This window comes from Eleutherodactylus coqui, chromosome 2 (assembly GCF_035609145.1).
Source record: "Eleutherodactylus coqui strain aEleCoq1 chromosome 2, aEleCoq1.hap1, whole genome shotgun sequence".
Lineage (NCBI taxonomy): Eukaryota > Metazoa > Chordata > Amphibia > Anura > Eleutherodactylidae > Eleutherodactylus > Eleutherodactylus coqui.
Window position 1 is genome coordinate 113770697 of NC_089838.1, and position 27110 is coordinate 113797806.

The 27110-nt window shown below is 45.2% G+C and overlaps 1 protein-coding gene across 2 annotated transcripts; it reads left to right on the plus strand.

The window, feature by feature from the left end:
• Positions 1-1899: 1899 nt before the first annotated feature.
• On the plus strand, positions 1900-22498 carry KIF20A (kinesin family member 20A). 2 transcript variants are annotated; one of them, XM_066591370.1, is made up of 20 exons: positions 1900-1982; positions 8799-8977; positions 9293-9382; positions 10261-10380; positions 10478-10616; positions 10714-10895; positions 11151-11283; positions 11376-11576; positions 12049-12160; positions 12878-12946; positions 13063-13206; positions 13760-13925; positions 16126-16290; positions 16369-16508; positions 16598-16700; positions 17596-17806; positions 18066-18157; positions 20208-20267; positions 20758-20895; positions 21850-22498. In XM_066591370.1, exons 2-20 carry the CDS (start codon positions 8822-8824, stop codon positions 22159-22161), a joined length of 2733 nt encoding a protein of 910 aa, XP_066447467.1. In that variant the 5' UTR covers positions 1900-1982; positions 8799-8821; the 3' UTR covers positions 22162-22498. The 2 variants fall into 2 exon arrangements, with proteins under 2 accessions (XP_066447467.1, XP_066447468.1); XM_066591371.1 differs by lacking the exon at positions 20208-20267.
• Positions 22499-27110: the final 4612 nt, after the last annotated feature.

Here is a 27110-nt window from a genome sequence, read left to right on the forward strand (position 1 = left end):
TTGGACAGCTTGCTGCGCCTTTTGGCCTTCAGAGCTGCCTTCAATTGGTCCAAAAGTTCAATGTAATACCTTGCATTGATGGTGGAACCATTTTGAAGGTAGTCCAGTAGCAGCACGCCCTCCTTATCCCAGAACACAGACGCCATCACCTTAGTGGCTGATTTTTGCACCCTGAACTTCTTTGGGCGAGGAGAACCACTGTGCCTCCACTCTTGACTGCTCCTTGGTTTCAGGGTCATACAAATAAATCCAGGTCTCATCCATAGTGACCAGTCGATCCAGGAAGTTCTTATCAGTCTGGAAACGCTGACAAATGGACCGGGAAGTTTTCACTCGCATGCTTTTCTGATCTGTTGTCAAACATTTGGGGACCCACTTTGCAGATAGCTTCTTCATGTTGAAATGTTCATGGATAATGACACAAACACGTTCACGAGAAATCCCCATGATGTCTGCTATTCCTGCAGCTGAAATTCGCCGATTCTCCAGTATGAGGTTGTGCACAGCATCGGCGATCTCCGGAACAACAACCTCTCTCGGCTGTCCAGGACGTTCCTCATCATTGGTGCTAAAGTGGCCCGTTTTAAGTTTGGCAACCCAGTTCTTAACTGTAGAATATAAAGGGCATTGATCCCCCAATGTCTGCGACATATCACCATAAATATCCTTTGCGGTCTTTCCTTGCAGTAACAAGAATTTTATCACTCCTCTGCTCTCATTTGCTGTGAATACCACCTTAGATTCCGCCATTTTCCCCGCATTCCTAGATCACTGTTGTCATAAGCTACAAACACTAAATTTTGAAAACATATATTAAACATATAAGGCTTTCATGTGATGTAACATTCGTTACCATAGAAACAAAAAAAGAACACAAAGCCAAAGACTTATCAGCACCCCCTCGTACATGGCATGTGAGACCCTGAGAGTGGTGATGTCTACGACATTGTGCGTCCTGGCTGAATGGACCTATGGGGTGAAAGCTCAGGTTTTGGGAAGTGATGTGGAAATTGAGTGAATGTCCGGAAGACCCGAGAAATTTATGGATGTCTTGTGGTTACTATATATACTAATGATGTGAGGGTGCAACAAGCCTGATGTAGTGGGTGGGCCTGAGGTAAATTGGGTGTCTTGTGAGTACCGAGGCATCTCCCACGGGGCGGTATAGATTGAGGCTCCAGTTAGTGGAGTCTGCATCGGGCATATAGAGCCTGAGGCTTTGGTCAGGTGACTTGTTGCGGCCCGCTTCAGGACAAAACGTAAAGTTGATGTTACACATAATATTTTAGAAAACTGTGCTGCAACGTTGAAGTCTAACAAGTTCTGCTATGGTTGTTACTTTTGTTCAATAAAGTTAGTTTTTAACAAAAAAAAAGTGCTGCCTCCATCTCTGCCTATCAGCGGCCGCCATCACTTGCTGTAAGTATCTCTGTTTATTCTGGGGTCTGTATATGTAGGGTGTTTGTATAAAAGGGTCTTTATAAAGAGGGGGGTGTATTTATTTTGGAGGGTCTGATTTGGGGTCACACTTATTTTGGGTTGGGGGTCTGTATTTATTTTGATGGCAGGTCTGTATTAGTTGGGTGGGGGTATTCATTGTGTGCTGTGATGGAGTCAGGTACAGTTTGTGGTTGCTGCCCTGTTATTGCCATCTTAGGGACAGGGTATAAAGACACTGGGCACAGTCTCCTCTCACAAGTATGCCAGACACCGGTACCAGATGGTTTCTATCCGGGCACGTGACCATACGTAAGATCACATGGCTGGGTGATAGAGGGAGGACGAACACTCACTGCCCAGCAAGTTCTCACAGCACCGCCTCCTTATTCTGATTGGACAGTTTAGAATGTTCCGCTCAGTGATTGGCTGGCTCGCACATGGTGCGTTGTGAGTGGCTGGAACCCGCAGCGCCTGGTTTGAAAGTGCAGTTAGTAACAGTCGGTCAGCGGTGAGTGCGGAGGTAGCGGCTGTTCTCTGCACAGGTAAGTGCCGACACCGGGCAGTTATATTACATACACGTGTGTTTGGGAGGGCAGCGCGCACACTGCGAGATAGCGCTGCGCCTTCCACACGTGCGGTTGTGCTATGTACAGGAAGCGTGTTCTCCGGCTACCGCACACTGTGTGACTTGTGGCCCCTCCTCGGTGCAGATCTGATGTGAACGATTTGTTGGTCAGGTAATGTTTTCATTGCAGTCACGTGACTTGCATGCGATCTCTTGATCCCCAGGATCTGGCGGTGATCGCCTGGATCCACACCAATGTGGCGGATGGCTTGGCCTGCTAAACTGATGGCAGGCATAAAATGAGAAGTGAGTGAGCCGTGAGGTTCTCCCCGAGCCCCCCAGTGGCAGCTATGCCGTGCTGTAGTGTATGCAAGGTCCCCACAGACTGACTCCTGCCTGATAGTGTTCAGTTATGGTGGCATGGAGGGGATTTACACTGGAAACACACAGTTACAGATCACCCTATTTTTGGCTGCTTCTTGTTTAAGAATTGCCCTTTATTTCCTATGTGAAACTGAAAAAATAAATGACTTTGTGCTTGTAAGGCCGCCTGCACATGGCTGGGTTGGATCCTGCAGCGGAATCCGCCTGGTGACCCCCACATACCTGTCCAGATTCTTCTGTACTGCAGATGTGCGGCCAGCACACCTGCACAGTGCCGATAATTGTATGCTGTCTCTCGGCGATGATGATGGCAGAAGGGTCAGTGGTCGGACAGCTTCCATGAAAGCCGTCTGCACAGAATCCACTTTCAAATAGAGTAGGCTGCGGTCTTTTATTTTTTCCCCTCTTTCTTCTTCTCCCCCACGCGAGCGGAAAATCGCAATTGATTTCTGCTCGTGGGCAGGAAAAAACTCTTTTCCATAGCATGCAATGTAAGGTATTTGCTGCGGAATACAGAGGCAGGTGCCCGCTCCGGGTTCTGCAATGGAAATCCATCCGTGTGCAGCCGGCTAAGTGTGATTTCATTCTTGTGTGATTCGATATTTATTTATTTTTCTTTACAATTGAGTGAATGTGTGAATTTTCATGCACGTAACAAAACCGCAAGTACAGCCGTGTGTTTTTGCTTGCAAAATGCATCACACAGAAAAAACACCTACAGGTGTTTGTTATTGGGTGAGAAAAAAAAAATCAGGAACAGCTCAAGGTAAAAAAAAATTTTCTTTGAACAAGTTTGTATATAAAGTAGTTGACTCACCTGGTGCCTGCGGTCCCCGCCCCAACCAGGGGACAGGCCACTGCACCTCTGGAATTAACCCTCCAAACGTCTACAAACTCACTCCCTTTAACCAGAAGGAATCGCTGGTGAGCAGCAGGATCTCAACAGCGGATATGCAAATGGGCCCAGGAATAACACAGAGGAAGAAGGCAAAAAACAATTGATCCAGCGCTCCTTACAAGGACAGAGTACCAGATATCTTCATCCACAAAAAGACACTTGTTTCTTTAGGAGGTCCCCCTCCCTGGGAACCCCCCAATCCTTCATAAACAGCCTTTCAGATCACTGCAGCATCCTCACAGTACTGGGGAATATTTTATTATTTAGACAAACAAAAACAAATAACCTTAAAAAAACAAAAAGCCTTCAGGTGGAAAAAGTGCAACGCGTTTCGGGGCCCTGGCGGCCCCTTTTCAAGCATACCTTCTGCTGTCACAGCACCCAATGAACTAGAATGAACCAGCACTGTCATAAAAGGCCATTTAAAACCCAGTATATCTAGGCACTCTATTATGGGTCACAACAAAGAAGTAATAGGATTGAAAATAACACCCCTAGAAGTGATAGACCATGGCAACTGAGCTATATGCACTCTCCCGTGTAGACCCACCCGGAGGCCGGCTTCACGCAAGAATATGTCGATTTGCAGAATAAACTGTTTTTCACTTGTTTTTTTGCGCATATTTTGTTAGACAGGCATGTTCATTTGCACGCGGCAAACAAAGAAGCATCAGTTGAAATGCCTCATAAGTCTTAATGTGTTCCAGATGTGTCTTCCTGTGCAATTACACAGTGTAAATAAAGGAGATGGAACGACACCTCTGCAGCGCCACCTATTGGAAGGCAGCATTCCTGCAAGTCAATGTTAAATTCTTTATACAAGCCTGGTAACAATGACTGGGAATTGAAAGCCAAGCCAAAATCCATACAGACAGCTGTTTTGGGGTGTTTGCCACTCATCAGTGTGCAGTATGTTTCTGCACAATAGGTGGCGCTGCAGAGGTATTGTTCCATCTCCCTCATTTGCATATTACCCAGAGAAGCATGAATGGCCTTATAAGGTTCCTCACTCACCTTCTAGGTGCTCTCCTTAAGGAGAAAAGATAACATTGCTGATTACACAGTCTGTCACATGCCTTTGGATATTGCCTGTGGATTTGTGCACCACCCCACCCCCGTTGGCTTCTATGGGGACTTTTGCTAAGTAATACACAGAAAAATAGAACAGGTTCCATTTTCTGCATATTGTGTGCGCGAATACGTCTGTGTGAAGGTAACATTCACAGGTAGCTGAAATTCTGCATCATCAACAGACTTACTTCACCCAACAATTGAAAAGGTGAAATCTGTTGTGAATTTGTCAGCGCTCCATTCAGAGCAACTTCATTGGGTAGCGGGCCTGTGCATGGGGGATAACTTGAAATTCTGGTAAACCTCTTTACCACCTTTGCTCCCCATGATGTACAAATGATATGGGGAGGTGGAGCTTGAGAGGAAATGCTGTATATTTACGGCCTATGCATGGTGTGGGCTCAGGAGCTGAGACTGCGCCATCCTCAGTGGCCTCCTGCTGCGACTTCATCTGCTCTCTGCTATTTGATTGTGGAGGGGTTAAGGCAGACCCCCACCATGAATTCTGCATCAATAACTGTCCATAGAGCCCACAAGCGGAAATCAACTGCGTTTTTGCTTGTTTCTTTTTTTTCCCCTTCTGTTTGCGGGGGAGAATCGCAGCATGTTCTATTTGGTGCGGAAAAACGCGCGGGCAGCTTCCATTGCAGTCAATGGAAGCCGTCCACTCCGTGACACTTCCACTGTGAGCACAGCGTAAGTATCGCGGGAATCTGCATCACCGCCCAGCGCGTCATGCGCTGCACTGTGCATACGCACCGGTTCGCGGGACAAGACACTCGCGGCGGATCCGGAGGGCAGAATCTTTTAATATAGCATGTCTATGGACGGAAATTGCTGTGGAATTTGCGGCGGGCGCCTGGCCGCGAATTCCACAGTGAAAATCCATCCCTGGCCATTGGGCCTTAGAAAAGTAGAAAAAAAGATATGGGTCTATGAATGCAGCGATGCAAAATGAAACCTTTTTTTAATTTTTTTTTTTTATTGTGGAAAAACCTAAAAAATATATGTAATTTTGGAATACTAGTAATCATGCCAACCCGCAGATAAAGATTGTCATTTTATACCGAATAGACTATAGATATACACTTTTATACTTCATTTATCAAACCTGTCTAGTAAAACTGCATTTGTTGCCTGTAGCAACCAACTACAGCTCAGCTTTTATTTTACCAGCGCAGTACAAGAATAGAGAAGCTGTGATTGCTTGCTATGGAAAACAAGATAGTTTTGATAAATGAGACATATTGGCTCATTTTAAAGTTCTTATTCATTGCGCTGCGCCACGGCAGAATGAAGCGAAATGGTTACTTTGTGCACAAACAGTAGTGTGGGATGCCGAGACGAAAGAGGAAGTGAAATGCCCCGTGTCTACAGAGAACATGTCCGAAAAAGCTCTGATTTGAATGTGTGGTGTAATGAAGGGCAGGGTTATTAGTCCCTTTATAAGTTTAGTGAATGTACACTAACTGGCCCCATATACCTTAATATGTTGGAAGAGTTCCTGTAGCCTCTAATAGCTGATCTACAACCTAACATCTTCCAGCAAGCTACATACACCGCTAGCTGTCAATCGCTAATAGCTCCGCCCACTGGACATCGGTCCAGAATAAGCAGGATTTAAATTAGTACAGATTCTACAGAATCTTACCCCATAAATCATATATCATTCTGCTCAGCTCCTGCTCTATAACATGTCTGTAGCTTGCACACTATGTTCCATCTGACAAATCCCCCTTTAAAGGGCCTACGTAAAAAATGTTAGCAGTGTTTACTATGATGGTCAGAGAGGTAGAGGAGAAAATGGGTGGAGCTACACCTGATTTATTTATCTAAAGCCCAAATGGCCATATAAATGTATCCATATAGAAGAAATCACAGAAGGGCTGCCATCCAGAAAACGTCACATCCACTGCAAAACAGTGTGATTATGGTCACTCATAGGGTAAGCCCCGAAAACTGGTAATGGCACATACTTCCAATTAGAAAAATTTTAAACGAGTGATGGGAGTCCAACTTCTCCCTAATTGACAATGTGAGAATGTGTTTCAGGGTGCAAAACCCCTTCCTCAGCTTAGCTAGGGGGCACACTAGACCTCACGTGAATATGAAGGCAACGAAAGGAGTATGGCCTAATGCACACGAGGCAGTTTGCACTGCGGGCTGCGGATCCCTGCATTTCCATACCCACAAGTGGAAATCGACTGCTATTTCAGTCGCAGGGTGGAAATCACAGCATGTCCTATTTCAATGCGAGGCTGTGCGCCAGCCGGCACATCCACAACAGAGTGTAGACGCTGGACAGGTAAGCTGCGGGTCACTGCAGGGGCACAGGGTCGCATCCCGCTGCCAGGATCTTGGGGTTGGCAAAACAAATGCATGAAAGTACAGCAAAAACGGATGTTTCACGAAAAACTGAGGCTTACTTCACGCTGGTGAGCGCAATATAGGGCTATGACTATCTCCCCCATATTGTGCTCCCCACCATGTGAAAGCCCCATGGGTGTGAGGGGTTTTCATGTGAAAACAGCCTCTCATCACTTCAGGAATCCTCTGGCACATGGCTGTCACAGCCGCAGGAGAGGATCAAGGAGTTCGCCTATTGCTTTTCATTGAAAACATGGGGTAGCCCCTGGGGCTGGGGCGTCTTCACATGGAAACTGCCTTGCATCCCTGCGAGGCTGAAGGAATCCCCTGTCACAGCCATGTGCATATTTAAAAAGGTATAGATAAACATCCTTTGTAGTATAAATATACAGGTGTACACCATGGACTTCAAAGTACAAATAGACTACAGACTAGTTTCTGGGTGAGTGATTGGTGCGCATATCACGGTCAGTGGTCCATGACGGCAAACCCGAAGCCCACACGAGCTACCGTGTAGAACTCTTAACCCAACCCGTCCGGTCACAAACCACAGATAGTCAGTCCCGCTGCAAGACTCTCAGCGTAAAACACAACATAAATATATGCTGGTCTTACCTGGAGTTCTGTGAGTTGATCAGGCTCGGTTTGCAGCAGGACGGCTTCTCCGTGGCGTGGATCCGGGTGGAATGCGTTGCAGGCTCTGGCTTTGTCGCCCCACAGTTGGTTGCGCCATTTGTCAGGGTAATTCTAAGTACAGCACCAATCAGGCCCACCCCACTTGCCCCGCTGCCGGCCGTAAAGAAAGAAACACCACACGGAGGTCTGGTATCGTTCCTCACACGGGGCATGGCTGCGCTTCGCGCTTTATTACAGATTACATGAGATCTTATACCCTTTGTCTCATCACCAGCAAGGGGTGATGGGCTCATAACCATATATGGGAAGTCTGGATTTCCGGCCTGAGACAGTGAAAATTATGTACATAGTTGAACATCTTGATATCTTGCTACGGCGCCTCTGGAAAAACAGCCAAGTACGCGTCCTTGTTTCTGGTTCTTCCTTTGCTGTGTTTTAAGATACATTTTGTTCAAGATACATTTTGTCTTCGTCTCGCAAGGCCTTTGGAATATCTGATGTAAGGCGACATATAAGTGTTTTCTCATTTGGAATTGAATAGAACTTGCATATAGGTATAAAGCATAAAAAACATATGGCAATATATACATATACCCTCACACAAGGGTTACAGATGTAACCACAGATAGGAAATTCATTTGGCACACAATGGGTCAATAGATGAGCTATAAGTGTGTAGGGGAATATACTCGCTGTACGCTGCAAACAGAAATGCTGGCAGACTCGCCTGTCTTTTTGGAGCACCGAAGACAGGTTAGCCTGCCAGCGTCTGAAAATGTGAGATCTTAGGCCTCATGTCCACAGGCGGGTCGGATTATGCATGTGGAAACCCACAGCAGAATTCGACCCTGCCCGCGGCTGAGGACCGTGCGCACCTGCTTCGATCTTTTTTTCTTTATTGCGCATGTGTTTGGAAGCACTGGCTGGCGTGCATGCACTGCAGAGTTTTTTTTTAATTTATTTTTTATTCAAACTCCTGCTTTCCCATGGAATCGGATGGCTTCCGTTGACTTCAGTGGAGGCTGTCTGTGCAGGAAACACACTGAAATGGAGCATGCTGCAATTTGATTTCTGCATTCAAAGATCCGTAAATCAAATCTGCATGCTTCAATTCAGGTTTGGACGTCCATGTTTCCCTATGGGTGGCTTGAACTGCGGGGATTCCGCAATTCAAATCCGCCCGTGGACATTGGGCCTTAGGCCGAATGCACATGGGCAGGTTGGATTCCGCATACAGGATCCCACAGCGGAATCCAACCTTGTGGACGGTATTGGCTGAAGAATCTGGAGGCGGGCGCCCACTCTGCATTCCGCAATGCAAATCTACCCGTGTGCATTTGGCTTTACAATTGGTTCTTTGTATGTGGTGGTAGCCTGTGATTAGGGATTCGGTCTCCTTTGTATGTTTTTGACCTTTTAACTGGCATTCTTCTTTAGAAAAGACCTTAACGTCCTCCAGCATGACGTGCCACGCTGGTTCTCCTGGGCTCGGTGTGCTCTCTGATGACGAGTCTCCAGTCTTTGAATCGACAGCTGCTGACTCTATGGCCGATGTCCGGAAGGATCTTCTCAGTGACTTCTCCTGCATCTCGCCAGGACTGGGACAGGCTTCTCTGGTACGAGCAAGAACCCTTCTGATGTTTTTGAAAACCTGGCACTAGTCTAATGACAAAAGCATCTAGAGTATTATTCAGACTGACTACATAGAAGATTATAACATGTTGATGATAAGAAGGCTGTCCACTGGAGAACGATACATTGTAACCTGGTAATCCTGCTGCCAACTTGTAGTACATTGTCTTCCTGTTATTGTGAGGCCAGATGGCAGCTGTACATTATACTGTCACTAGGAGTTAATATATATGTGTGTGTGTGTATATAATATATATATTATGATACATTGTATTCACATCTATTATTTCTACTTTCAGATATCTGCTAATGAAGGCACTGATAAAGTTATGGTATATGTCAGGATTAGACCATTTACAGAGGGTGAACTGGAGAAAAAAGAAGACCAGGTAAGTGAATGCAACAGATGTTTCATGTTTGTCATTCGCCCTCCCTTATTCCCCAACACATTTTATTTTTTTAATATATTGCACATACATACTCGTATAACATAAATGGTCACACACACATTCCCTATCACCAAAACACAATGTGGACTATAAACAAACATAATACCCACGCTGGAGTCACTGAGGAATCCCCATGAAAAAGACAGGACACGATCCTGACCTGACCCTTTTTCATCCTGTAGTGATAGTAAGACCTAAAATAACATCTTATAGTTACACCAGTTGTCATTTATTTAATCACATGTTGTATCTTACATAATCCCACATGTTCTCTTAAAGTTTTGATCTGTAAGCGTCTGTCGGTGTTCACACTAGTGCAGTTAATGCATCCCAGAATGTAAGGGGTTAACAGCGGGGATCGCTGTTCTTATCAATCCTCCTTGATGCAGCAGGAGGCTGGCTGTCAGTCGCAGCCAGCTACAGCAGAGGGCTGGTTGGACTCGCTTCTAAGCCCATGCCATCCACAGGACATATGTTTATAGCCTGGTGCGTGATGTACTGCCCTGCTAGGACATAAACTTGTGTCCTTTGGCGCTAAGGGGTAAATAAAACGCTGGCACGTCCATGGATTCAGAATCAAAACGGTGTTTTATCTCTATAACCACTAGTCCTCTTGTATCAGAACACATGCAGTAGAGTACTAGAGCGGTGTCACTACTTTCAAGGGAGATTAAACTGGCTTTGGACATTTTCAGAACCCATAATACATATTAGTGCGCGATAAACAACATTCTTCAAACAAAAGTTGTTGTGTTTTTTTTTTTTTTTTCTCTTAAAACTACAAATGGTACATATTCATTTATTTCTCCTTCCCCCAGGGTTGTGTTTTGGCAGAGGATCAAGAGTCTTTGGTCTTGCGAGCTCCTAAAGATTCTCTTTCAATGAAGAATGTTGAACGTGGGCACGGGCAGAGTGTGCACAAATTTACCTTTTCTCAGGTGAGGAAGCCTAGGACTTGTGTGGGGTGGGTTTCTTGTCTGATATCTTCAATGTTTCAGTCTTATTTTATTTTTGTTTTTACATCTTTTCAAATAGATCTTTGGCCCAGAGGTTGACCAAAAGCAGTTTTTTGATGGGACTATGAGACAGGTGGTGAAAGATGCCCTAAATGGTCAAAACTGGCTGGTGTATACATATGGAGTGACTAACTCAGGCAAAACATACACTATACAAGGCAAGTTTGTTTCAAGATTTGTTTGGTGCTTTTTTTTTTTTTTTTTTTTGTTTCTGATGTTGTATTAGTTATATAATTGATTTTCTCAACTTCCCAGGAACTAGCAAGGATGGAGGTATTCTTCCTCGCGCCATATCCCTTATCTTCAATAGCGTTCAAGACCGTCTGTACAAAAGTTCTGACCTCAAACCCCTCTCCAATGAGGTAATCTGGCTAGACAGCAAACAAGTGCGTCAAGAAGAGATGAAGAAAATCTCCGTGCTCTCTAACTTGCGAGAGGTTAGCACAGTTACCAGCTATGTTGTCAATAAACTGCTAAATGCAGGAGAAACGTGAAGGACTCTGGACAACCCCTTCCCCAAGCATTGAAATAACAAATCGCGTTCTACTCGCCTCCTCCTGCTGTGTCCTATGACTACTCAGTCCCCTGATCTAGTCTCTGTTTTCAGCTGCATGGGGAAGGGGCTTCCAGAGTTCTAACAACTCAAACAACCCTTTCTAAGTTGTGACTAACTTATGCGTGGGCTTTTGCAGGAACAACTTGTCACACCTATGAAAAGTGGTGGCAACGAATCTCAACTACGAGCCGGCACTAGCATGAGCTTTGACAGTGGCATTGGTGGCCTCTCTTGTACGAACAATAACCAAACCAGCAGTCAGCTGGAAGGTAGGAGTGATTGGCAAACAATTTGCTTTCTATTTATTATTCACATAGACAATAGTCTGCAATTTAACTCTCACCCTTTGTTTGCCTACCAGAGACCACTTCACACTGGGGACTCCAAGAGGCTGTTTCACTTCAGGAACATGCTGATGTGCAGATCTCCATTTGGGTGTCCTACTTCGAAATTTACAATGAATTCGTATATGATTTATTGGAAGCGTTGCCATCTGGGCCAAATCGCAAACGAACTACGCTACGGCTGTGCGAGGACAGGAATGGAAATCCATATGTTAAAGGTATGAGACATGGATTAAAGTGTTTGGGCTTCTATTTTACAGGAATGTTAAACCTACCGGACAAATAAATTATTTAGGTAAACTAAAGATGACTTGCTCAGCGCTTCAGGAAGACGTGGAAACTGTCTATAAAAGATCATGTAGAGAAGATGGGTGTTAATCTCCATATTCTCTTTTCTTTGGGAGATGGCTGAAGTTGCTGGGTTTTGCTAAGTGGTAGAAGCTGGTGGTTTTATTACAGACAGACCAGTGGGTAAGGGATTGGTGCAGCCAGTATATTAGTCAGACGGGAAGAGAAACCCTAATCTCCTATCCTTCTTGGCTTTGATTGTAATACGTGAAGGCATAGGGTTAAATGAGAGGTGAATAGGAATTTATATTTATATAATATATATATTTTTTTTTTTGTTTGGTTCCAATGTATTTATAAAAAAAAAAAAAAACAACAAACATTTTGTTTTCCCTATAACAGATCTAAACTGGATTAATGTTCAGAGTGCTGATGAAGCATGGAAACTGCTGAGGGTGGGAAGGAAAAATCAGAGCTTCGCAAGCACCCACTTAAACCAAAACTCCAGCCGAAGGTGAGATGAACTATGTGTGTGGTTGGGTTTTGTTTTTTTTCTATTAAAGGGTAATCTCCATCTCAAACTCTTATGCCATATCCACAGGCTATGAGCTGCCTACCGTAGTTGAATGCCTTTCAGGAGTTTAGAAACAGCCAAGCTGGCTGTGCTTCGCTATTGTCACATGCAGATGGGTTTTGCCATGAGTGGCGGAGATGGGAGTAACCCTTTTTAATAACTTTTATTCTTTCTAAGGGCTCATCGCGACCAGCTTGCTCTGCCAGCAGAGAGCGCATACAGGCTGCAATAGGTACTGCTTGCAAGCCCGGGATTATGACGTTACGGACACATGCAGTGTGATACTCTTTCCCCCCCCCCCCCCCCCACCCCCCCAACTTGCTGCTCTATACAGAGCGAGGCTGCGTGTTAAATGCTGTCCATTCGCAAAGGGGCCATGTTTCAGTAAGCAGACCTTCAAGGGATCCGTATGAAACGTAAAGAAATATCGCATGCTGCGATTTTTATTTCTTCTGCGTTTTAGGCGCGGTGTCCTCTCGCAGTTACAACGCAGGTGTGAATGGAAGATTGAAAGTCCTACTTTGCCTCCATTCACCGCGTGTGCCACATGGGAAATGCACGTGCCTTAAATAATTCTAGATGGTTTTAACAGCTTTTAGAATTGTTTGTACAGTAATACTAGATGGTAAAATCTTCATATCCTCTCTCCTTTTTCAGTCATAGCATCTTCTCCATTCGGATTCTCCACTTGCAAAGCAACCGTGACTTCTCTCCAAAGATCAGTGAGTAAGTGCAATCCTTTTAATTTGGCAGTTTCACATTTTATGTATCTTAAGTAGAATCTTCTATCTAGTTTCTGATTTTTATTTTTCTCTCCCTTTTCTATGCCAAATTTTTAATAGGCTTTCTTTTTGTGATTTGGCTGGATCTGAACGATGCAAAAATCAGAGGAGTGGGGATCGACTAAAGGAAGCTACAAATATTAACACCTCTCTTCATACTCTGGGTCGCTGCATCGCTGCTCTGAGGCAAAATCAGCAGAACAAGTAAGCTGTTTTTTGTGTTTTTAACCTAAGATGTAACAGTATTTTTCGGATTCTTCAGTTTCATATCTACCATATGTGCTGTATTTAAACACTTCATTGCCTAAAGGGAATCTGGACTGCATGTCCAAGCTGACAAACCGCTGGCAGGAGGAGCTGGGCAGGTTGATACACTGAACCTCTTTTACCATAAAACTGTATAAATTGTATTTTATTTATCTATATCTCTGCTCATTCTGAGTTTAGAGGCCCAACGGGCGGTCCTATCAGTGACGGACAGCTACCTCTGTACAGGCATTCACAAATGGTTGTCGATCACTGATTGGACCGCCCATTAGACCTGAGCTCCGAATCAGCAGAGAAATAAATGAAGAAAATACAAGTTATGCTGGAACTTTCCCCATAAAACTACATGTAAATCTGCTCGGGTCCTCCTGCTCTGTAGCATGCAGTTTTTGTATAGCATGTTGCAGCTGACAGATTCCCTTTAACATAGTCTGAAAGTGACTTTTAAAAAAAAATTCTATTCGTTATTGTTTGTTTGTTCTTCTCTCAGGCTGAAGCAGAATATGGTTCCATTCAGGGACAGTAAACTAACCCGCGTCTTTCAAGCATTCTTCACAGGGAGGGGAAAATCTTGCATGATTGTGAATATAAATCAATGCGCTTCAACCTATGATGAGACACTACATGCCATGAAGTTTTCTGCCATTGCAAGCCAGGTAGATATGCTTAGAGGGAATGTACTGCCTTTTAAATAAAATCAATATTTAACTAGCTTTTTTCCTGAATTGACTGTAGATTTTTATTCTTTGTTTGTATAAATGATTATTGGGGTGGCCATCTTGCCTGGGCTACTGTTTACAGCCCCCACATGGACCCTAGCAACCTATAGTCTGATTACTCTTACTACTTTTGGGAGAGTGTTTTAGGCATGCTCTGTGAGGAGGTGAGCTGACATCACCTATTGACAATAGGGGCTCCTGTTATCTGCTTCCAGCTTAATAGAGTTCACTGTCACGGTTTATATTGGCTGTGGTGATAAGTTGACACGTTCTGTTATCATGAGAGGGTGTTTATGCTTAAATTTCTGGATTTTCCCTTTTTAATATAAATTGTAACATGGGAAACTAGTGTGTTGTGTGTCTGGTTTTTTTTTTTTTGTTTTTGTTTTTTTTTTTTAGCATAATTACTTAAAGCAACCCTCGAGTTTCAGGACAAAATTCTGTCCCAGGACCGGGGGAGGGAAGAGTGTGTTACTTCCGGTCATTCTTCTTTCTTGATGTCCCTTCAATGCACTAATTCCGGATCCTGCTTTAATCTGTTAAAGGGGTGGTCTCGCGAAACCAAGTGGGGTTATACACTTCCGTATGGCCATATTAATGCACTTTGTAATGTACATTGTGCATTAAATATGAGCCATACAGAAGTTATTCCACTTACCTGCTCCGTTGCTAGTGTCCTCGTCTCCATGGTTCCGTCTAAATTCGCTGGCAGCTTGCTTTTTTAGACGCGCTTGCGCAGTCCGGTCTTCTCCATTCAGCACGAGCCGCTTCAGTGTGCTCCCCGCTACAGCTCTTCTGCGCATGCGCAGACGAGCTGTCACTGCTCGGGAGCGCGCTGCAGCGGCCATTCTGTACCTTCCTCTGTTAGAGGAAGGTGCAGAAACTGGAGCTGCCCAGCGGAGAAGCCCAGCCCAGCAGCCCCGAGAAGCGTCCCAGGTAAGTGATTTGTCGGGGGGGGGGGGCTGCCGCTGCGCCGGGCTGCGCCGGGGGGGGCTGCCGCTGTGATGGGGGAACTAGCGCTAGGCCGGGGGGGCTGTCGCTGCGCCGGGGGGGGGGGGCTGCCGCTGTGATGGGGGAACTAGCGCTAGGCCGGGGGGGCTGTCGCTGCGCCGGGGGGGGCTGCCGCTGTGATGGGGGAACTAGCGCTAGGCCGGGGGGGGCTGTCGCTAGGCCGGGGGGGGCTGCCGCTAGGCCGGGGGGGGCTGCCGCTGCGATGGGGGGGCTGTCGCTAGGCCGGGGGGGGGCTGTCGCTGCGATGGGGGGGCTGTCGCTAGGCCGGGGGGGGCTGCCGCTAGGCCGGGGGAACTAGCGCTGGGCTCCGGAACCTAGCGCTGGGCTCCGGGGCCTTCACCTGGGCTGAGGGTCTAGCGCTGGGGAGCCGGGGGCTAGCGCCGGTTACCTGCTGCCTGGCGGTGGGCGTCTGGTCGGCGGCTGCGGGGCGTCTGGTCGGCGGCTGCGATGCGTCCGGTTGCCATGGAGACACAGCTGGCGGCGTCTCGGGAGCGCGCACGTCGGGCTGCAGCGAGCGACGGGGAAAGAGCCGGCGGCCATCTTGAGGAAACTTTTATAAGTTGCTGAAACGCTGGAACGGTAAGTACGAACCAGCTAGAAATGTCATTTACAGGGGGGCTTAGTAATGTGTACTTAATGGGGGGGACTGGGCAAAAAAAAAATTTAACTGCTTCCTCGAGACATCTCCTTTAAAGATGGCAACTGCAATTTTTTTTTTTTTTATTTTTTTAAGCTACTTAATACACTATGCACTGCTCTGACTAGCCAGCACTGATCATGTGAGCAGTAGTGGCCAATCAGAGCAGTTATAGTGCATGCGCAATCTAAGACTACCAGTGCACTGTTTGGATTGGGTAGTTTGCAGATTGTTGGCCATCTTGAAAGACTGAAAACAAGACCTGAAACCAGTAGATCATCAACACAGGAGACCAACAACAAGTAGTTTAACTATTTCCTTGCATCATGACACAAGATTTGTGTCCTAAAACTGAAGGGTCGCTTTAATTTAAACATCGGGGCATTTCATGACTTTCTATTGATTTACATTCCCTTTTGAGGAGTTTGTGAAATACTTGTGTTGCTGACATGGAGACTCGCGGCTCTAACCATTTATTTCCATCTACAGCTAGTCCAAGCACCACCAATGAAACTGAATCTTCCAACTATACAGTCCCTCATCAAGGAGAGCAGCATTCTGGCAAACCGCAGTTATACAGATGATGAAGATGCTGAAGAGGGATCTGATGAGGAAGGCAGCAGTGAGGGCGATATCACCATGTTTAATAGAGAAGTTGGTGCCATTCTTTAACACATTGAAACCTTTTCATCCTTATACAGTGCGTATGCTTAATCTTGCTTACCTTCCCAGGAACTGCTGCAAGTTATTGAAAATCTGAAAGTACTTCTGATTAAAAAGAGTCAAGAAAATCTTGACATGGAGGCAACAATCAGGAAGGACGTTTGCAATGAAATGATGGAAATTATGCAGGAGCAGAAGACTCAGCTCAGGTAAGGCTTCAAATTAGTTTTTTTTTTTTTTTTTTTAAGGGTATAGTTTTGCTAATGTACAGTCTCAAATCCTCTTCCTTCCTTCAAAGTGAGGCAATGGAAGATGAGCGAGAATTGCTGGAAGAGATGTATGAGGGTAGGCTGGAAAACCTGAAGGAATCCCTTACAAACTACTACAAGCGAGAGCTGGAGGTACGTTAATCATAGGGGACAGAATGAAGTCCTCCCAACATCTAGTCGTCCTGTCTCACACGCCGAAAATGGCTTTTAGATGGAATCTTGGATAGTTCCATAGTCTGCCATTATTGAAATGGAGACCAAAGGTGCTCCATTTCAGTGTGTTTCCTGCATTGTGGCTGGAGAGATTGAGCACCTATGTACCCCAACTATAAAAAGTAGAACGTGTCCTGCAAAAAATGCAAAGTCTTATTTTTCCGTTAATGTAGATGCATAAGGCCGCCTGCACACGGGTGGAAATCCCGCCTGCATAGGAGTGCATAACAGCACGCACTCCTATGCAGACGGCCGCGCAAAATCTCGTGCGGCAAACAAACCGCGACATGTCACTCACCCGGCTGCCGGCTCCGGTCTGCGCATGCGCCGGCACATGAAAGAGGCGGGGCCGCTGGGCGCGGGTAAGTACGCGCTTGTCCCTGCAGGCGCTGGAGTCGGGTCCCGCGGCGAGAATCCTCACCGCTGGATCCGACCCGCCCGTTTGCAAGTTAGAACTGTTTGGGAAAACAAACTTTACTAGTTCTTAAAGGGAATCCCTCACCATCTTTGGCAGCTCATTTGACTTAAAGCTTACTGTTTGCTTCCATAGTATTCAAAAATGCCTGTATATAAAAGTTACTTTGTATATAAAAGTTACATTATTGGAACACTTGTTTAATTGGGCTTAAAATGGTCACCTAGACCTTTTTCATAACTCCTCTCCCCCATCATTAAATTATGTAAATGTTTTTCTTTCATTTTAATACACTTGTGATTTGCTGTAATACTAAATGCCATTTTAAAGATGGGGGGGGGGGGCACTCATTGCTGTATTAGAGCTTTTATGCAAACACATTCTGTTTTTACTGTCTAGGAACGAGATCAACAAATTAGAGAACTAGAGAAAGCTCTGGAGGAGGAGCGAAGCAACACAACGTCTTCTATTCCATTAGAAACCAGCATAAGCAAACAGGATAACACCCTTCGCAGGTCTAAGCGTTTAGCAACAAGTGAACAATCTGATTTGGACAGACTCAAACAGGAGCTTGTGGATTTGAAAGATGAACTGCGCTCAAAGAGTGACGGTAAGGATGGGATTGTGCTTCTGGATTTTGGGCTCAAAATAATGGTGGGATTGGTTTTGCTTTGAGTAAGGCTAGACTTACACAGTTGGGCACGATATTGTGCCGAGAAACCCGGCCCGATATCGCGCTTGTCAACGTGCGTCTTACTCGTCATGCAAAAATGCCTCGCATCATTTCAGTGCTTTTATATTGTGTTGCTGCTATATGTGGTGTTTTAAATGCACAATAGGCAATTTATTGTTTTATTAATCTACTACAGAAATACAAAGGCTTAAGGCAATGCAAGAACCACTTCCATCTACCAGAACTTTTACAGCTGATGTAGATCGGAAGATTCTAGACGGCCAAAAGGTAAGTCTATAGTTGTTGTTGACCAATTGCTGTCTGTGGGATGCAAAACTTTTTGAGAATTCTGGCTTTTTCCTGTAGTGTTCAAACTGATTAACACTTGTGGCCATTATTACACCCACTCATTCCCAAAAAGGCAGCTGGAATGAATGATGCTTCCTAATAAAGAGTAAATGGTTGAATGTAAGGACGCAACAATACCTAGAAGAAGAAAATATGCTGCTAATCTCATCCATACTCAACAAGCAACAACTTGGAGGTTGTCAGACCAATGGTTTTCCGGTAGATTTCCCCCCCCCCCCTTTTTCCCACACCTTCTCTAAATCCCGCCTGGTGTGTCTGCCCTCTGGGTGGTGGGACTGAGCAGAGTGATTTCTACCAGTAGGTAACTTTACAGGTGGCTCCTGCTCACCAGCACTGAACACATTAGGTGGATGTTCTTAGAAGAAAATCGGAAACATCAGGGGGCGCCACAGCTATGTAACAGCAATATAGACGCAGAGGACTTAAAACGAAGAAAATGGTTTAATTTTGCATGATCTGACAGATGTATGCAAGGTTTAACTATTGGGCAACCCTTTTAATTGGAGGCAATGGACATTGAAAATGGATTGATGATTGTCCTGCTCGACCATGGGTCTTCTGACCCCCTACTCGGAGCATCATAGTAGGGGCTCAGCACTACGATGCTCTGACTTCAAGTCAGCATACATGTGGTCAGGCCGGGACACTTGTCCTTATTATGGACACATGAATGCACCCGTAATACACTTCTGTGGAAGCAGCCTTATGGTCATTAATTAGCTGATGAAAAAAGGTTTGAAAAGGCAAAATGAAATTTTAGTTGTGACGGTAAAGTCAGTCTGTAGCTACTGTATACAGTGATGGGTAGAAGCTTCAGAAGCCTAGCAGTGCAAAGCCCTGTCACTGGGTCCTCCATGGTATGAACCATTGCTCACCTCTCCTTGCTAATTCCTCGCCATCACAGTTGTGATGTCCCATAAACCTGCTGTAGCAGCCAATGACGGCACTCTGCCATGAGCACTGTCATTTACTGCTGTTGGTAGATGGGCTCAGCAAGCAGTGACATCACAGGGACACTGGAGCCGACATGTATGTATGTATGTATGCCCCCAAAGATGTCCATAGCCTTTAAGCCAGACTGGGGTTCTCCTTAGTGCATGCATAGTGACTGCTGAGCATTAGAGGCTTTTAAAATTGCCTTTTTTTTTTTTTTTTTAAACCTCCTGAATTGAAATGGTTCAAGAGGGGCTTGAGTTGCTTTGATACTATGGTACAGCCATATCCAATGTCTGAGTTTCAAATTGATTTTACATTATTTTAGGTAAACCCCTGCTTATCAAAAATCCCTCTAGCATGCTGCCCACTAAGGGTCTTTCCCTTCTCATTTGCGGTCCACTTCCTACTGTCATGTAATGTCCCTTTCTGGTAAGGCCACATTCAGACGGCAGTATTTTCGTCAGTATGTTGCATCCGTGTTTGGAAATCAAAACCAGAAGTTGGTCCAAAAATATGAAAACAAAGTTCACATCTTCCCATTCTAGTTTTTCTCTGTATGTTCCATTGCTAGTTTTGGCTTCCTCATACTGAAACAAAGTACTAACCTAATACTGCTGTCTGAGTGGGGCCTGAAAGAAAGAAGTCAGAACACAGGAGGTGGAGGGGGTGTTGTATCATAGTGCCCATAGACGTCTATGGCGAGAGAAAGAGGCTGCGGAGGAAAGAAGTAGTGATAAACGCAGGATACAACTCCTCTAATGGTCAGACACAGTGGTATTCCTCATGACAGCTTATCTTAAAAGTGCAGGTTCACTTTAACATTCAGTTTGAAGACCTCTCCAATTTGTGGTGAAGCTACATTGGCTGCACATCTCACCCCATACCCATCATTTAGCCACTATTGCTGTGCTCCATACCACATAATGCTTGGACTTCTGGATTGAATGGGAGCCTCTTCTCACAGGATCTTTCACATTTTGTGGGGATTTAAGCGTTTATATCTGTAAATGTTTCCTATATTTTACTCTTCCAGCAGTATATTCTGCGCTCTCATCACAAGTGCACAGATTTTCAGCACACAAGAGCTCTTTGGGTAACCAACTTAATTGTTTCACCTCTTCCTCACCCTAAGGTTCTGGGGAGCAACTGATTTGCATAACTTGGAGTTCTTTCCTGTTCTTGCTTTGCTTACTTTACTGATGGGGTCCCTTGTTTTCTGTATCTGTTTCTCCATTGTATGCCCGCACAGTGTACTTATTTTAGTAATCTATCTTCTGTATCTAAAGTTGTTCCTCCTTACAATGTAGTCTGCGTAGTGAACAAGCGCTTTACTTCCTATGGTGAGCTTATAACTACTTCAGAGAAAGGGGATTCTCATCTGTAAGGGACAAAAGATTGGGGTTTGTAAATTGCTTGCTCTCCAGAATCTGATGTAGTATCCTTGCTTTTAATCGCACAGAATCCCGCTTCCTTCCTTTTCTTAATGGGTGAGAATCGCAGGGTAGTTGTGTGGGTGGAGGCCTTATAATGGGGGGCTAGTGCTTATTCTAGGATATTCTTTTGACTTTTTTTTTCTTCAACAGAACATCAGATTATTGCGCGCAGAAATTCAGAAGTTTGGCACCTCCTTACATCAGGTTGATAGAGCATGCTGCCACACAACTGGAGCAGAGAAGATGAGACAGGCCCTGGCTGGCTGTGATGACATCTTGTCTAAACAGGTTGGTGTATTCTAGCTTCCAAAATAATCATTTTGGATTATGTCTGTGCAATGTGCATAAAACACCTGACTTATTATATTCAGCAGTACATGGCAAGCACACTCCAGATATGGTACATTCATTATAAACACACGGGCACATGCCAGAGTGGACCACACACAAGCGCAGGCTCTTTGGGTAAACTAGAGGGTAACTTGGTAAATGGCAAACTGATTCCCACAGCGGCATGGAGCCTCAAAGGATTCAGGCTCCCCATGGAGCCCATTCAAGTACAGGCACATCAAACTTGGTTCTGATGGTAGGGAGAATAGGACGTCTCCATGTCTTATGCTTTTAGGAGACTTTGAACCTGTAAGCTTAGCTTACACGGCTCAAAATGGCTGAGTCAAAAAATGTATTTTTTTTAATACTTGCTGTTTCCCTGTTGTCAGCGCTCAAACTCGCTGCTGCAATTTATTGAGGAACATGCTAAGTATTCCTCCTATTCTTGGCATGGAATGGGAGTACCATTTATCCCGCTCTTCAATGCATTGCAGGTTTGAGTGCGGATAATGGGGGAACAGCAGGTTAGCTATTTTGACCGTATAAGCTTTTGCCTATAAGGCTCAAAGTAGCTGACCTTCTACTTAATGGACAAAAAGAACTTGAAGGGCAGGTAATAATGTCTCACTGACTTCTCAAGGTAGCAGGAGACTCTGGCCTATTGTCTCTACGAACGGTCGCTAGACCTGTTCCTGACTCAAAGCAACAGCACTTTCGCCAGTTTCCTGGACTTGGACTCCCATGGGCCTACTATATTTCTCCTATCAGATCTGTCAGACACCACTGCTGGTTAATTGCTGCTTGGAATGCATAGTAATGACTTCAGATCTGCAATATGGCCATACAGCCTTCCAAGAAAGATGAGAAAATTTTCTTTGACCTACAGTAACTTTTTTTTTTTTTTTTTTTAAGGAAAAGACTCTAGCAGAACTGCAAAACAACATGGTTCTGGTGAAGATGGATCTGCGGAAGAAGGCAATTTGCATTGCCGAGCAGTACAATACTGTACAAAGACTGCAAGGAACATCATCTGGTCTAAAGCGGCCGGTCAACAATGAGAATGTGCAGCCAAACCAAAGCTCAGAGAGGAGGCCTTTTCTCCGCAACCTTCTGTCCAGGACGCCTGGATCAAGAGGCCTGCTGGAGAACACCCCATATGGCCGCATACTGCGAGCCCGCCGTTCCCCTGTACTGAAAACTGTTGCATTTGGTACCAAATATTGAATATTTTATGCTGCTAATGGACTCTTTAAGAGCGTTCTGTCGCTGCTAGTTTTGGGCAGTACCTGTACATATCAATAGGCTCTACATTCTCTATAGTGAAGGCACTGATGTATGTGTAAGACTATGCATAAGTTGTGTTCATGTATGTAACTGCTTGGAATGCCATTTTATTTGCCATGTCATTTATTTGTGCTGTTTTTATTAAGTTCATATACAAATTTTGGGAAGTTTTACTTGTTCTAGGCTTTTTGTCGCCTTGATGTTTCAAGGTGAAGCAGTTCACAAGTGCAATAATCATTATGGGCTGTTGCAAATAAACCACTTTTGTACATTTCTCTATAGGGGAATTTTCCATTTCTTTAAGGGATATGTTTGCGATGGCGGAGCTCCCTGATCTCTGAGGTTCAAAGGCATTATGGCTGAGGTTTTATACTTTTGTACCAGGGGTGCAGAAATTTGATGTGAGGCAGAAGACCGTGTCCGGTCCGGTGGTCATTTCTGACAGGGAAACCCTCAGGAGAAGGTTATGTGGCCTCGATGTGATGCAGAGGAGCCAGTACAATTTTAGGATTGCCGCTGTAGGTCACAAGATTTTGCCCTTGACCATTTTTATTTATTTTTTTTCCTCTTGGAGTGCTGTCAATATGTAGCCATTCATGTGTGGAAACAAACTTTTGGCCTCATGTCCACGGCACGTGTTTTTTTTGTTTTTTTTAATGCGGATTTCTGCAGCGGATGCACGGAGTCATCCTTTAAATTGAATTTTTTTTAATTGCTTTTGGGAGATTGCGTTTTTGTTTTTGGCTTTTTTTTTTTTCTGGTGCAGATGCACTAAGGATCATCCGCGTTGAAAATATACACAGCCAGGCGTTGATGATGGCCTGGTTGGGTCCAGTAACCAAGGCAGGATTGGTTCGTAGACTGGGCCCATTCTCCCCCTTAGTGGGAAACCGGGATATTCCCACCTTCCTACGGGGCTCTACCCTAACTAATATAATACAGAACGCAATACCCAGGATACGGGATCTGATCTCGGAATCTGGTTTCAGGCCACTGTGTGAGATACTTGGGGGGGGGGGGGGGGTTCCAGTACCTGCAGTTACGCCATTACATAGGATCTTTGGGGGACCTGCGACAGTTGAGGCTCGCTATCACCCCTTATGAAAATTATGTGTTTCGGCTGCTGAAGATCATCACAAAATATCAAAATTATATCGGATGTTAGTAGAGGGGAACACACTAAATAGTAATGGAGAGCTGGAGTGGGAGGGAGAATTGGGTATCACACCCTCAGAGGAGTCGTGGGCAAAAGCATACACCTTAACCCATAAAATGAACGTATCTAGTAAGATACAAGAATTAAATTACAAAATACTGACTAGATGGTATCAGACACCAGCAAGGTTGGCAAAGATATTCCCCCAATATCCGGATGCCTGTTGGAGATGTATGTCGGGGCTTGGAACATTTGTTCATATTTGGTCATGTCCGCTGATACGCCTCCTCTGGCAGGAGAACAACACTCTCTCCTCTGCAGTTTGTAGAAACCAAATTCTGCTCACCCCTGAAATGGCTATCTATGATGCCAGGATCACTGGCGCAAACCAAGCGCTCCTTACTCAGATTCTTTATACTAGCCATGTGCCAGATCGTTCTTAGGAGGTGGAGATCTCCCCCCCCCCCCCCCCCCCCCCCAACCCCCTACTAGGTTAAAGCTCTAAAATACATGGAAGTGTTATGCGCAAGAGATGAGATGAAGCTTGATAAGCACTTTGCCACTTAAGTGATGTGGAACCAGTTTCGCTTTTCTACAGACCTAGATTTCTGGCTCGAAAGGGGAGCTCTCCCCGATACAGGTATGATTAACAACCTAGCTGTGGTCCCAGGACCGTAAGTCATAATCATCGGCTTTCTGCAAGAAAATGGGTCGGGAGCTACTATGCTAAGCTCCCGCCCCTTCTTGGCAGCCAGCAATGTGAGGGGCTCCCGCCCTGCCCCCTCCCATTGCAAACAGCTAGCAAGGGGTGGAGAGGAGGACGAGGGAAGGGGGAAGGAGTTTAGCTGTCACGCTGCTAAACTTCCTCCCACCTCCCTTCTCCAGCAGCTGTCATAGGTCTATGCAGCCTCCGCTGGCGTAAAACCGCCCGGACAAAATGCGCCATCTTGGCCGGGCACTTTTACGCCATAGGAATACGCCCATGTGCACTAATGCATTGTAATCCAATGCATCAGAGGTGAATCCAGCCTAATCCTGATGAAATTTATACAATTTTCCAAAAATACTACTAAAAATTGTTTACAGCCTCTAAGACTTCATTCTTATTGCAACTTATTCTACCAAAAATCTCTGGAGCAGCTCAAGCGCACTTAAGGAGCTCTTTCCTACAAGTGGATATACCGCGTCAGCGTTTTACGTTTTCACGCCTGCTCAGTATAAGGGCCTGAATTAGCGTTTTTCTGCGATCACGGCCAGCGTTTTCTTGTCAATTCACACAACCGCGAGCATCGTTTTTAGCGAAAAAATAGGTCACACCCTGGGGAAAACCTCGTTATGCCTATATAGAGGCACCTGTAAGCTTTTTGCAGCGTTGGACGCTGCAAAAAATGCCTCCCCCCTCCCCTCTCTTTTCCTGTTCCCATAGGAGTCTATAGGGCCACCCGGTGTATATTGGCCAAAACATAGTTCCAGAACTCTCTGAAAAACAAGAAAAAAAAGTAAGTGAAAAAGATATTAAAAAATAGATAGCCGTCACTGGGAAAAAAACGCAGCAAAAATAATTTTGGTAGCTAAAGGAAAAAAAATAGGGCAGTAAAACCACATGGGTAAAATCCCAAAAAAGTGTCTGGTCCTTAAAGGGGTTGTCTCGTGGCAAACATCAAAATTTTACATTACCCCATTCCCCCTATCACCCCCCCCCCCCCCCCCTGGCATAAAATAGCAATTTAAAGTGGTTTTTAAACCGCTTGCTACTCACCGATCCGACGAAATATGGAGTTATAAAAATCTTCTCCCAAAGATGGCCGCCGGTCCTTTCCCAGGGATGCACTGTGGTTTTCTCCCATGGTGCACCGTGGGTCTTCTCCCATGGTGCACCATGGGCTCTGTGCGTTCCATTGCCGATTCCAGCCTCCTGATTGGCTGGAATCAGCACACGTGACGGGGCGGAGCTACGATAACGACGCGGTGACCAGCTCTCCAGCACAAGCGGCCCCATTCACCAGCCAGAAGACTGGACTGCGCAAGCGCGTCTAAAAACGTCAGAACACATCAGAATTAGACGGATCCATGGCGACGGGGACGCCAGCAACGGAGCAGGTAAGTGAATAACTTCTGTATGGCTCATATTTAATGCACGATGTATGTTACAAAGTGCATTAATATGGCCATACAGAAGTGTATAACCCCACTTGCTGCCGCGACACAACCCCTTTAAGGTGCAAAACCGCTTGGCCCTTTTAAAGGGTTAAACCAGGTAAAACGGGCTTTATGGCCTTGTATTATAACGAAATTTGCCCCTACTCTTAGCTGCCTCTCTGGTTAATTAATTCAATCATTTTCTTTAATGTTATTAATGTAGGCTTTCTTAGAACATGTATCACAACTATACCCAAACCTAGTAGGATTCATACACTTCCTTCTAATTACAGACCCATATTTCTTCTTAATGGAAAATTTTTCTTGTGTATCATTGTGAATAGGCTTAATAGACTGCTCTCCTCTCTGATTCATTGTGACCAAGTGGGCTTCATTCTGGGGCGATAAGCTCCTGATAATGTGCGTAAAATACTCAACATCACACGTTTAGCGAACACTTCCAACACGACAATGTCCGTTTTTTAGCATTAGATATTGAGAAAGCATTCAATGGTCTTTCCTGGTAGTATTTTTAAATAGTTCTATAGAAAATATGCTTTGCAGGTCCTTTTTTAAAGGCCTTCTTTTCGTACTGCCTACCTCAAAATCACTTCTACCTACCCAACTCCAATATATAGAGCTAGGGGCACCCTGCAAGGATGTCCTTTTATTTCCAGCTCTCTTCGCATAGGCAATAGAACTCCTGGCCATTGTTATTCAGGTGTATCCCATGCTAAACGCAGTCTATTTGCAGATCTTTTGCTTCCACTGACTAAAGCCCCATTTACATGGGACGAAGGTCAGGCAAACGATGCCCGACACTCATCCCCTCATGTACTCGCTCCCGTGCTGTTAAACATGTCAGCCACAGATAAGTGTGACACACCATACAGAATTACAACCCCTACTGGCAAAGCAGTGGATTGCCCTGTATCGCCAATGCACCACACTGACATGACATCCCGGGCTCAATCGGCATCTATAGCATACTGCATAAAAAATAAAACCTCTCAAAGACCTTTTTTGTCCAGGCGGTCAGGCAAATCATTCCAAGGTTCTGGTGGTCCACTTCGCATTCTACCAGGGGCCACTTGGTAGAAGCAGTTAACGTGCTGGCGAGGTATGAGGGCGGATGAGGACATTGCCACCGAAGGGTTTTATACAATCTGACAACCCTGGCAGGATTTCAGGGCATGTTGCAGAGTGGGTGGCCCGAGGGCTAATCCTGCCGTAGATTTGTCGTCCAATCTAGCCCTTGAAGTCTTTAATGTATACGGACGTAAGTTCCTTTTACGAGGCAAAATAGCGGCTATGTCTGGTATAACAACTCAGTCCCAGTCAAATGAATGTGACCGAGCTACTCCGAGGCCATATGGCTGAACATGTCATCACTGGCCTTAAGAGGCTGCGGCACACGCTCGAGTGCCACAGATTCTTCAATCAGCTGATCAGTAGAGAACCCAAGCGGTAGACACCTGCTGATCAACTATTGATGACCTATCCTGAAGATAGGCAGGGCTCCAGCTGGGGGCCAAAATGGTCACCAATGTGACCTATAATTTGCAGCTTGCGACAAGACTTTACAGCTTGTTGC

What these genes read in the sequence shown, in the direction of transcription:
- KIF20A (XM_066591370.1), top strand. Translation starts at nt 8,822, where the DNA reads ATGACGTGCCACGCTGGTTCTCCTGGGCTCGGTGTGCTCTCTGATGAC. An exon ending in CAAAACATACACTATACAAG is followed by an intron (nt 10,617 to 10,713) that starts GCAAGTTTGTTT and finishes TCAACTTCCCAG; the next exon opens with GAACTAGCAAGGATGGAGGT. An exon ending in GAGCAGAAGACTCAGCTCAG is followed by an intron (nt 16,509 to 16,597) that starts GTAAGGCTTCAA and finishes CTTCCTTCAAAG; the next exon opens with TGAGGCAATGGAAGATGAGC.